The sequence below is a fragment of the Mixophyes fleayi genome, chromosome 1, assembly GCF_038048845.1.
Source record: "Mixophyes fleayi isolate aMixFle1 chromosome 1, aMixFle1.hap1, whole genome shotgun sequence".
NCBI classification, from domain to species: domain Eukaryota; kingdom Metazoa; phylum Chordata; class Amphibia; order Anura; family Limnodynastidae; genus Mixophyes; species Mixophyes fleayi.
Genome location: NC_134402.1, coordinates 171,739,629 through 171,753,073, shown reverse-complemented (window position 1 = coordinate 171,753,073; position 13,445 = coordinate 171,739,629). Strand labels below are relative to the sequence as shown.

Below are 13,445 nucleotides of genomic sequence, written 5' to 3'. Positions count from 1 at the left end.
TCAGACAATGCCAGTAACATTGTGCGGGCATTAAATATGGGCAATTTCCAGCACGTCCCATGTTTTGCCCACACCATTAATTTGGTGGTGCAGCATTACCTCAAGAGTGACAGGGGTGTGCAGGAGATGCTTGCGGTGGCGCGCAAAATTGCTGGACACTTTCGGCATTCAGCCAGTGCCTACCGCAGACTAGAGGCACATCAAAAAAGCATGAACCTGCCCTGCCATCACCTCAAACAAGAGGTTGTGATGCGCTGGAACTCCACCCTCTATATGCTGCAGAGGATGGAGGAGCAGCAAAAGGCCATTCAGGCCTACACAGCCACCTACGACATAGGCAAAGGAGTGGGAATGCGCCTCAGTCAAGCGCAGTGGAGACTGATTTCCGTGTTGTGCAAGGTTCTGCAGCCATTTGAACTTGCCACACGAGAAGTCAGTTCCGACACTGCCAGCTTGAGTCAGGTCATTCCCCTGATCAGGCTGTTGCAGAAGCAGCTGGAGAAAGTGAGGGAGGAGCTGGTAAGCCATTGCGATTACACCAAGCATGTAGCTCTTGTGGATGTAGCCCTTCGTACGCTTTGCCAGGATCCGAGGGTGGTCACTCTTTTAAAGTCAGAGGAATACATTCTGGCCACCGTGCTCGATCCTCGGTTTAAAGCGTATGTTGTGTCTCTGTTTCCGGCGGACACAAGTCTACAGCGGTGCAAAGACCTGCTGGTCAGGAGATTGTCCTCTGAAGAGGACCGTGACATGCCAACAGCTCCACCCTCATTTTCTTCCACATCTATGGCTGCGAGGAAAAAGCTCAGTTTTCCCAAAAGAGGCGCTGGCGGGGATGCTGATAACATCTGGTCCGGACTGAAGGACCTGCCAACCATTGCAGACATGTCTACTCTCGCTGCATTGGATGCTGTCACAATATAAAAAATATTGGATGATTACTTTGCTGACACCATCCAAGTAGACATGTCAGACAGTCCATATTGTTACTGGCAGGAAAAAAAGGCAGTTTGGAAGCCCCTGTACAAACTGGCTCTATTTTACCTGAGTTGTCCCCCCTCCAGTGTGTACTCGGAAAGAGTTTTTAGTGCAGCGGGGAACCTGGTCAGTGAGCGGCGAAGGAGGTTGCTTCCTCATAACGTTGAAAAAATGATGTTTATAAAAATGAATAATCAATTCCTCAATGAAGTACAGCACTGCCCTCCAGATACTACAGAGGGACCTGTGGTTGTGGAGTCCAGCGGGGACGAATTGATAATGTGTGATGAGGAGGAAGTACACACTGTAGGGGGTGAGGAATCAGAGGTGGAGGATGAGGACGACATCTTGCCTCAGTAGAGCCTGTTTAGTCTGTACAGGGAGAGATGAATAGCTTTTTTGGTGTGGGGGCCCAAACAAACCAATCATTTCAGCCAAAGTTGTTTGGTAGGCCCTGTCGCTGAAATGATTGGTTTGTTAAAGTGTGCATGTCCTATTTCAACAACATAAGGGTGGGTGTGAGGGCCCAAGGACAATTCCATCTTGGAACTTTTTTTTTTTGCATTATATGACCAATCAACAGTCGTTTGCCATGTTCAAAAAGTAAAACCAAATTTAAACAAATTCAAGAAATTAAACCAAAAGTAAAATGCCCTGTCATAAGTTAAAACAAGAGGTATTGACGTGCTCTAAAACTACTGTATTGTTGTTTATATTTTATAAACACTACACTTGAAAGCTTGAGTCTTTCAATAAAAAAGTAACTGTCCATTGCACGAATATTTGCAACAGGGACAATTTTAGGGTAAAGAAAGTCAACTAATAACACTTCGACGCTGTCTGTCTTTATAAACACTACACTTGGAAGTTGGAGGAGGTATTGTGGCCCCGGCACCAAATTTACTACCAGGGCCACTCCACTGTGCAGTCCATATTTAGGTGTATCAGATATTAAACAACGGTGACAGTTGATGCCCAATTTTTTAATTATATTGTGGCCTCGGTACCAAATTGTGTACCGGGGCCACCACACTACGCAGTCCATACCCTTTTTTGGTGGAATTTTGACCCGTGGAGGGTTTTTTAATTATATTGTGGCCTCGGTACCAAATTGTGTATCGGGGCCACCACACTACGCAGTCAAGATAGATAGATGCGTATTATAGATAAAGTACATTCAGTGGTGTGGGGCAAATTAAAAAATATTCAAAATGCACTGACATTATCAAAAACAAGAGGTTGTCACACGCTAAAACTCCAACATGTATATGATGGAGAGGATGGAGGAGCAGCCGTATGTGCAGTGTAATGCAGACCTGTTGAAGGTTTTTTATATATTTTATTGTGGTGCCCAGTGCCCACTCCTCTACGCAGTCCAGATACATTTATTGGTGCGAATCATAAAAGTTCAGGGTTTTTAATATATATTGTGGTGACCCACTCCTCTACGCAGTCCAGGTACATTTATTGGTGCGAATCATACAAGTTGATGGTTTTCTTATTATATATATTGTGGTGACCCACTCCTCTACGCAGTCCAGATACATTTATTGGTGCGAATCATAAAAGTTCAGGGTTTTTAATATATATTGTGGTGACCCACTCCTCTACGCAGTCCAGGTACATTTATTGGTGCGAATCATACAAGTTCAGGGTTTTTAATATATATTGTGGTGACCCACTCCTCTACGCAGTCCAGGTACATTTATTGGTGCGAATCATAAAAGTTCAGGGTTTTTAATATATATTGTGGTGACCCACTCCTCTACGCAGTCCAGGTACATTTATTGGTGCGAATCATACAAGTTCAGGGTTTTTAATATATATTGTGGTGACCCACTCCTCTACGCAGTCCAGGTACATTTATTGGTGCGAATCATATAAGTTCAGGGTTTTTAATATATACTGTGGTGACCCACTCCTCTACGCAGTCCAGGTACATTTATTGGTGCGAATCATACAAGTTGATGGTTTTCTTATTATATATATTGTGGTGACCCACTCCTCTACGCAGTCCAGAAAGATACCTCGTTGCAACGTTTTGGACTAATAACTATATTGTGAGGTGTTCAGAATACACTGTAAATTAGTGGAAATGCTTGTTATTGAATGTTATTGAGGTTACTAATAGCATAGGAGTGAAAATAAGCCCAAAAACTTGATTTTTAAACTTTTTATGTTTTTTCCAAAAAAAATCCGAATCCAAAACCTTAAATCCGAACCAAGACCTTTCGTCAAGTGTTTTGCGAGACAAATCCGAACCCCAAAAATAATGAAAATCCGGATCCAAAACACAAAACACGAGACCTCAAAAGTCGCCGGTGCACATCCCTACATCAAACTGGGAAAGGTGTGAAAGACTGTAGTCCTACCCATATAAAAAAATGGTTATAAATTGAACAATAAACAGAAATTTAAGGGGACACATGGAGGCCAACATTCATTTATGTGTTGGGAGTAAGGGGTAGTGAAGCTAGGTGGGTGGTACTATTGATGTTTTAAATGAAAGGATATCAGCCTGTGGTTCTAGAGCGGTTATGAAAATACAAGGCCCTGCATGTCTCAGCTACATGGTTTGCTTCCATGCTGGCTACAATCTGACTAATGCTGTTCACATACTGTAATATAAACAGCCCAAACAAAACCGCATAAAAAATGTGAGAAGTGAATATATATCATTCTTACAACTATAATAACACAACCTTTTTATTGTTAATGTTACTACTCTGACAAAATTTGGAATGTAAGAAATAGTAATATAATGCCAGTGCCATATAAAGCCCAATTGTCAATCACCCCTCCTTCCAGTCAGTTCCACACCTAGGGCTAGGGGTTTGAAAATGTGGAGATGTTGCCTATAGCAACCAATCAGATTCTAGTTATCATTTATTTAGTGCATTCTACAAAATGACAGTTAAAATCTGATTGATTGCTATAGGCAACATCTCCTTTTAAAATGCACAGTTTAGTAAATATACCCCCTGGTGTGTAATAGTGGATTTCATTTACTCTGAAAATACTGCCTTTACTTTGTTTAAACCTTAGGGTAACAGTGTTTCAATGCTAATTGCCATAACATTATTACCTGTTGCAATCTTGTAATATTGGTCCCTCTCTTCTAAAACAGGCAGAATCCGTCACCTTCACCATTATCCAGCCCCCTCGTTACGGAGTTATTGAAAGAAGCAGCAATGGCCAGAGCTACCGCCAGACCTCCACCTTCACAATGGATGACATATACCAGAATCGAATCAGCTACAATCATGATGGAAGTAATACACTGAAGGACCGATTCTCCTTCACTGTATCAGATGGAACCAACCCATTCTTCATTGTGGAAGAAGGGGGCAAAGAGGTATCACTTGGTCATCAGTATTTGTTTATTAATCATATTTGAATATGAATGCCCAGTTGTGTACCTGTATGCGAGACATATACAGTCCTCTTCAATGGCGCTCTATATTCTGTTGAAGAAAACTGGATGTTTTGAGCCCTCCAGCAATGTGGGCTGTGGTGCTATCAGACCCCCAACGTACAGTCAGAGGTAGTTTGGATCAGTAACTCTTTACTACATTGGGAGGACTAGGTCATATTAAGGGGTTTTGTGGAAAAACACCACACACATTTTGCATAGATGTGTTAGACGGCAATGCCAATTTTGCATCTATTATGCTACAGTTTAAAAGGTTGGAAAGTTATAATAATGTAACGTAACAATCTCTATTTACTTTCAAAATGCATTTGCTTTACAATATAGGATTAGCAAAATTTAGTTCTTTGTTTTGTCTACTTTAACATATCTACTGGTATGGGAATAAGTACAGCACTGAGGAATAGAAAGGGCATGTCACTTAACAGACCTTTCCTCAAAATTACTAGCAAGCAAACTATCTATGGCCATTTCATGGCTGGTACACCCTGGCCAGGTAGGTTTCATTCCCAAGCAGTGGACAATACCAGAAAGGACATAGATTTGATCCACGCTGCTAACCCCCGCTTTGGTATTGGCCGTTAATGTTGAAAAGTCTTTCATTGCGTTGCTTGGCCTTTTATGTGTGGCATGTTAGTGGAAATGGGCCTTTTCGGTACCTTCATCTCTGCACTATAATACATCCCAACAGCCTCAAAACAGCTGCTCTTCGCCCCCCATCCAAATCAGAAATGGAACCAGACAGGATTGCCCACTGTCTCCCCTTCACTATGCCCTGACCATGGAGTCTATGGCAGCTACTCTTCGGACAACCCCAATATCATAGGGATCAAAGTCGGGTCGCAGAATGATAAGTTTACTCGTTGTGCAAATGACACAGTCCTTACTCTGATGAACACCCACGTCTACTTGCACATCGTCTTAGATGAAACTGCGAAATATGGACAGAATTTGAATTTTAAAATCAACACGGACAGGACTGAAGCCCTTGTTCTTAATGTCCCCCAACATGAGTAATAACTACTTCAAGCTCTCCACAAATTTAGGTGGTATCCACACAAATTGAAATATTTAGGCATATACTTACGCAAGCCAAACGATCAGTTATTCTCCACCAACTTTCTGCCGCTAATAGAAACCCTTAATAAAGATCTTTGCTCCTATGGCATCTCCCAATGCATCTCTTGGATAGACTCCTCTACCTTTTCCAAACCCTCCCAGTCAAGATCCCCTCCAATTTCCTCAAGTGCCTTCAAAGTAGTGTCACACATTTTTTCTGGGCCTCCAAAAGACCTAGAATTTGTATTAAAGTTTTTTTATAGACACCCGAGGGAAGGTGGTTTGGGCCTTCCGTACTCCCGTTAACTATCTTGCTTCCCATCTCACGCAAATTGGACTAACACATGCAAACGCTAAAACCAGGTTATGTTTAGACATAGAAGGCCAATTACTACATATGCTCTCTCCTTACTCCCTCTTTTGGTTGAATCCCAAGGACCACCCCAGCCCTCACACCTCCCTCCCACGCTGTGTTTCTCAATTTCAATTTGGTACTGTTGTAACTGCACTTTTAACCTCATAGATAATTCCCACAGGATGGCTCTTCTCTGAGACAATCCGGAAATTTTCTCTAGGTCTACATCCCAATGCTTTTGCCCATTGGACTAAACATAACATTAAATAATTTTATGAATTTTTCTCCTGAGTCCACTGAGCTCTGAGATCGCTTTATGTTACCATAACTGTATTTTACCAATACTTGCAACTCTGTCACTTCTACAGCAGTAAAGTTACACAGCGGACTCCTCAGCCCCCTTCTCTGCTGGAAACCCTTTGCCTGGGTAGATACACCTCCAGGCTGTTCTATTACCATTTTACTAAGAACGTACAGCTGTCCAATAAACTGTATGTGTTATGCTGGGAGAAAGACATGAGTGAATCCTTGAGTCCAGAGAACTGGTCCTTAAGTTTCCCACTCCTTTTGGCATTTCTGTCAAAACAGAAGGCACCCTTTCCTATATATGAGTTGCTCAAAACTTAAATATTTCTGGAAGGAAGACTGTGACCTGTTTGTAGCTATCACGCAAGTCCGCCTTTCCCACAACCTCTCTTATTACTTACTTCCATACCTAATCCCTGATGTACCTAAACATATACTAAATGTCACGGGCACTAGGAGTCTTTACCCAGGGATCACCAGATGGTAGGCTTACCAGAGCAATGTAGATGGTAATCGAGTACTCTGGTAGCTAGGTGATCACGGAACATGAAATGATGGCCGATGAGATGCTCAGGAAAGTCTATGACTAGCAACACTGGTAATAATGAGGTAATAATACACAAGGAACTGTATGGACAAGGACACGTGAAGATAGTCAGTGGTCTGCGATAGCAAGTTGTACCACTGCTATAGAGAGGAGGAATGTCCAACAGAAACAAGGAGGTGATGAGAGTCAGCGATCTGCGGGTAGCAAGTTGTACCGCTGTCTGAGTGAAGGAATGGAATCCAAGTGGAGGTATCCGGGTAGTCAGTGGTCTGCGGCAGCAAGTTGTACCACTGCTATGTGAGAGGATGATGGAACAGGTGATACCGGAAACAGGGATCAGTGGTCTGACATCAGCAAGTTGTACCACTGAATATATATGTGAGGAGGTGCACAGGGGAAGACTGCAACACAGGATATACACAGGCACCTTATACACGATCCACAGTAATATGCACAATATAGATATACATATAGATATAAATGACTGAGCAGGTCTGCAATCTAGAAAGTCTCTTGAAGTAGTCCAGCACAATTATAACACAGTCAATGATGGCAATAGACTCAGCGGATAGCAGACTCCAGAGAGAACCAAACACAGTCCAGCAAGATATGCAATACACAGCACAGTCAATGAGAAGTATGCATACCGTGGTTCAGCAGTAGCAGTCAGATGGGATAGCAGCGGTACCTGAGCGGCGGGAGGCCGCCTGGATAGGAAGTCCCTGGATAGGTGAGGCAGCGGTCTAGCAGGTGCAGCGCACAGGTGAGTAGACCAACAGGGACACGAATTCACAGGAGTCAGCAACACGTGGAACTGGACTCATAGGAGACCCAGGAGAATGGAGATGATCCAGCAGAGGGTAGTAGATGAGATACAAATCAAATGCTGACGGGAGGGTAGAGACCAGAGGAACACGTGAAGGCGTGGAGAGTGGATCAGCAGGAGATGGAGGATAGCGCTGACCACAGCAGCAGGACTCAGCGGCACACGGAGGTAACCAGTAGCAACCACAGGAACCAACAGCGATGGGAAACAGGAGTGCAGCGCAGGGCAGGAGCTGTTGATCACGAAGTGTAGCAGATGGTAATGAAAGCGGCAGGCTCGAGGAAGTCACAGCAAAGATGAGATGAGACTGTAGTGCACGGAGGCAGCGGATAGTAATCAGCTGGCAGTCACGATGTTGAACACAGGCGAGTTGAAAGCAGGAGACTGTAGTGCACGGAGGCAGCGGATAGTATTCAGCTGGCAGTCACGATGATGAACACAGGCGAGTTGCAAGCAGGAGACTGTAGTGCACGGAGGCAGCGGATAGTAATCAGCTGGCAGTCACGATGTTGAACACAGGCGAGTTGCCAGCAGGAGACTGTAGTGCACGGAGGCAGCGGATAGGAATCAGCAAACAGACTTGATGAGAAGCAGGTGAGTGAAGTAAAAGCTGGAGTGCACGGAGGCAGCGGATAGCAATGAGCAAACAGTCACATAGATGTAAAATAACGTAGAAGTGGTTTAGAAGACTGTAGTGCACGGAGGCAGCGGATAGGAATCAGCAAACAGTCATGATGATACAGTTGATGGTAGAAGTGGTATGGAACCACAGTAGTAGAAGTGGTTTGGAAACCACAGGAATCAGCAGCGCTGAATACACGAGTAATACAGGAACACCTTCAGAGACTCATGAGGAATGAGACTCCAAGATCAGGCAACGTGGTGTTGACCACAGGTGCTTAATATAGGGAGTGTTGCCTGATCTGCCAATTGAGTTAAAGGGGTATACACTGAAGTATAGAAAAGGGCTGCGCATGCGCAGACCCTCAGGATGGTGGACGGCCACGGTTCCTAAATGTCCGGGAAGAGGCACTCACGGTCCGGTGAGTGACAGTACCCCCCCTTTTAAAGGTGGGCACAGAACGCCTGGAACCGGGCTTGTCCGGATTTTTGGAGTAAAACTTCTTCAAAAGGGCAGGAGCATTAAGGTCTTCAGCTTTGATCCAAGAGCGCTCCTCAGGACCAAAGCCCTTCCAATGAACGAGGAAGTGGAGGACTCCTCGCGAAATTTTTGCATCTAGTACCTCGGTAATCTCAAAATCCTCCTCCTGATGAACTTGAACTGGCTGCGGAGCTGAGGGAGGAGTTGAGAAACGGTTGATAATAAGAGGTTTGAGCAAAGATACATGGAAGGCATTAGAAATCCGAAGACTCTTAGGAAGAAGGAGTTTCACACATACTGGATTGATAACTTGAATGATCCTATATGGACCAATAAAACGAGGGGCGAATTTCATGGATGGAACCTTCAAACGAATATTTTTTGTGGATAACCAGACACGATCTCCAATTTTTAGTGGTGGAATAGCCCGCCTCTTCTTATCAGCGAAAGATTTATATTTGACAGATGTCTTCTTTAAACAGGTTCTGACCTGAGACCAGATATTTTTAAAAGTCTGACAAACAGTTTCCACAGCAGGAACTTGGGTGGGCGGGAGGGCAGGAAATTCCGGAAAAGACGGATGGTGACCGTAGACCACAAAAAATGGAGTTTTGGATGATGACTCATGGTACATGTTGTTATGGGCGAACTCAGCCCAAGGGAGTAACTCTACCCAGTTGTCTTGATTGGCTGATGAAAATATCCTTATAAAAGTCTCAAGATCTTGATTGACACGTTCGGTTTGTCCATTGGATTGCGGATGGTAAGAAGATGAGAGTGCTAATCGTATGCCCAAGGTTTTACAAAGGGCTCGCCAGAATCTGGACACGAATTATACTCCTCTATCAGACACAATCTCAGATGGACATCCATGGATACGGAAGATCTCTTTAATGAAATGTTCAGCCAGGATAGACGAGGAAGGCAAACCAGACAGAGGGATGAAATGAGCCATCTTCGAAAATCTGTCCACTACCACCCAAATAGTGTTATGGTTCTTACTAGGTGGTAAGTCAGTAACGAAATCCATACTAATATGGGTCCATGGTTTGGACGGAATGGGTAGTGGTCGCAGCAACCCTGCTGGGGTTCTGCGAGAGGATTTGAATTGCGAACATAATTCACAGGAAGCAATGAACTCTTTGACGTCTCTCCTCATTGAAGGCCACCAGTAACTTCGAGAGAGGATCTCAAAAGTCTTGTGTTCACCGGCGTGTCCAGAAAAGCGAGAGGCATGGAACCACGAAAGGATTTTCCTCCTTAGTATAGGAGGCACAAGGGTCTTCCCAAATGGTAGCGTTCTGGTGGATGAAGCAGCCAGTGAGATACATTTGGGGTCTAGAATGGTATGGTTGGAAACCTCTTCTATATCAGAGGACGTAACAAAGGCTCTAGATAAGGCATCAGCTTTTTTGTTCTTGGCAGCTGGTTTGAAGGTAATTATTAATTCAAAACGGGAAAAGAAAAGAGACCATCTTGCTTGACGAGGGTTCAAGCATTGGGCAGACTGGAGATATGACAAGTTCTTATGATCCGTGAAGATCGTCACCGGATGGCGAGCTCCCTCCAACAAGTATCTCCATTCCTCTAGTGCGACTTTGATAGCCAGTAATTCCTTGTCCCCGATGGTATAATTTTTCTCTGCGGGTAGGAGACCCCGAGAATAGAAGGCACAAGGGTGGAATTTTTGCTGTTCCGAGCGTTGGGAGAGAATAGCTCCTAAGCCCACATTAGAGGCATCTACTTCTAGGAAGAAGGGGAGTGTCACATCAGGCTGTCGAAGGATTGGAGCCGAAGAGAAGGACTCTTTTAATGTTTGAAAGGCTTGAATAGCCTCAGTTGACCATTGCTTAGGATTAGCCCCTTTTCGAGTCAGGGCCACAATAGGAGATGCAATGGAAGAAAAGTCTTGAATGAAGCGTCTATAGTAATTGGCAAAACCTAAAAAACGCTGGATCGCACGAAGAGTAGTTGGCTGGGGCCAATGTAGTACAGCATTTACTTTGTCAGGATCCATCTTCAGGCCAACTCCGGAAACTATATACCCCAAGAATGGAATCTGGGGTAATTCGAATGAACATTTTTCTAATTTACAGAACAATGAATTTTTCCGTAGCCTGGAGAGGACTTCTGCCACATGTTGGTGGTGAGAGGGCAGGTCCTGTGAAAAAATCAATATGTCGTCCAGGTAGACGACGACACATACATATAATAAGTCCCGAAAAATCTCATTGATGAAGCCCTGAAAAACAGCGGGGGCATTACATAGCCCGAAAGGCATTACCAGATATTCGTAATGCCCGTCTCTGGTGTTAAACGCTGTCTTCCATTCGTCATCGGAACGAATTCTGATTAAATTGTAGGCACCACGAAGATCCAACTTAGTAAAAATACGGGCTCCCTTGATGCGGTCAAATAGCTCAGTGATCAACGGAATGGGATACCGATTCTTGATAGTAATGGCATTGAGTCCACGAAAATCTATACAAGGGCGTAATGATCCATCCTTCTTTTTGACAAAGAAGAACCCAGCTCCAGCGGGCGAGGTGGAAGGTCGAATGAACCCACGCTGGAGGTTCTCCCGTATATATTCAGATGTAGCTTGAGTTTCAGGTAACGAGAGTGGATAGACCCGGCCCCTGGGAGGAGTCTTGCCAGGAAGAAGGTCAATCGGACAATCCCAAGAACGATGAGGAGGAAGACGTTCAGACTGAGCTTTATCAAAAACATCGGTAAATGAAGCATATTGAGGAGGGAGTCCTGGTGAAATAGCTGAGATGGAAGCTTGCTGTACCTTGAGAGGAATGACTTGGGAAAGGCAATGATGGTGACATTCAGACCCCCAAGACGTGACTTGAGGGGTGCGCCAGTCAATCTGGGGAGAGTGACACTGAAGCCATGGAAGGCCTAGGACAATCGGACTTGTCGTAACAGGAAGAATTAAAAACGATATCTCTTCATGATGCAGAGCACCAATCTGAAGGGTTACTGGAGACGTACTCTGGGTGATGAGACCGTTGATGAGACGTGATCCATCGATAGCCGTCACAGTAATGGGAGTTTTTAAGGTAATCACTGGTAGAGACCATTGATTTACTAACGATTTGGAAATAAAATTTCCTGCTGCTCCGGAATCAATCAATGCCTGTGACTCAAAGGTTTTGGTAGCAAAGGAAATAGTCACATCAAAAGCGCAGACTTTAGATTTCATAGACGATGGAGAGGACTCCAGGGACCCTAACTTCACCTCTCCAGAACTAGTTAGGGCCTGGCATTTCCCGATCTCTTAGGGCAGGAGCTGAGGACATGAGTGGAATCAGCACAATAGATACAGAGTCTATTCTTGACTCTTCGTTTCCTCTCCTCAGAAGATAACTTGGAACGTCCTATCTCCATGGGAATCACAGCGGGTGACACTGGACGAAATTGAGGGTTAGAGCGAAGAGGTGCTTTAGCAGAAGTCGTTTTCTCAGCCTCTCTTTCACGAAATCTCATATCAACACGATGGCATAGAGAGATCAAATCTTCAAGTGACGAAGGAAGCTCTTGGGTAGTCAGTGCATCTTTAATTTTATCGGAAAGCCCCTGCCAGAAGGCGGCAACTAGGGCTTCAGTGTTCCACTGAAGTTCAGAGGCTAAGATCCTAAATTGAATGACGTACTGGCCTACAGTATGAGATCCTTGTCGCAGACGGAGGATGCTGGAAGCAGCGGAGGTCACACGACCTGGTTCATCGAACACACTTCGGAATGTAGAAATGAATTTGGCACTATCTTGTAATATTGGATCGTTCCTCTCCCACAGAGGGGAGGCCCAAGCCAGGGCTTGTCCTGAAAACAAAGAGATAAGATAGGCCACTCTGGAACGATGGGTAGAAAAATTTTGAGGTTGGAGCTCAAAATGGACTGAACATTGGTTAAGGAAACCCCTACAAGTTTTGGGGTCTCCATCGTACTTTGACGGAGTAGGCAGGTGAAGCGTGGAAGCTGTAGACACCTGGGATGGCAATGGGGAAACGGAGGAAAGCACAGGAGCTTCAGTAGTAGCTGTCACAGTCTGTCCAGATGTTCCTTGGGAGGTTAATGACTGATAACACTGAAGTAACAGCTGTTGGCGGGCATCCTGTTGCTCCACACGGCTAACCAGATGTTGCAGCATCTCTTTGGCGGTAGGTTCCACATCTGGGTCTGTCATGGCCTGATCTTACTGTCACGGGCACTAGGAGTCTTTACCCAGGGATCACCAGATGGTAGGCTTACCAGAGCAATGTAGATGGTAATCGAGTACTCTGGTAGCTAGGTGATCACGGAACATGAAATGATGGCCGATGAGATGCTCAGGAAAGTCTATGACTAGCAACACTGGTAATAATGAGGTAATAATACACAAGGAACTGTATGGACAAGGACACGTGAAGATAGTCAGTGGTCTGCGATAGCAAGTTGTACCACTGCTATAGAGAGGAGGAATGTCCAACAGAAACAAGGAGGTGATGAGAGTCAGCGATCTGCGGGTAGCAAGTTGTACCGCTGTCTGAGTGAAGGAATGGAATCCAAGTGGAGGTATCCGGGTAGTCAGTGGTCTGCGGCAGCAAGTTGTACCACTGCTATGTGAGAGGATGATGGAACAGGTGATACCGGAAACAGGGATCAGTGGTCTGACATCAGCAAGTTGTACCACTGAATATATATGTGAGGAGGTGCACAGGGGAAGACTGCAACACAGGATATACACAGGCACCTTATACACGATCCACAGTAATATGCACAATATAGATATACATATAGATATAAATGACTGAGCAGGTCTGCAATCTAGAAAGTCTCTTGAAGTAGTCCAGCA

At 44.7% G+C, this 13,445-nt stretch overlaps 1 protein-coding gene across 1 annotated transcript in view; it reads left to right on the top strand.

Annotated features, from left to right (window-relative positions):
• The window catches only part of FRAS1 (Fraser extracellular matrix complex subunit 1), a 410,417-nt gene that overhangs the window by 344,628 nt on the left and 52,344 nt on the right, over positions 1-13,445 (top strand). The window contains exon 50 of the mRNA XM_075203987.1: positions 4,106-4,333. Coding sequence (XP_075060088.1) covers positions 4,106-4,333 — 228 coding nt within the window. The remainder of the gene's footprint in view (positions 1-4,105; positions 4,334-13,445) is intronic.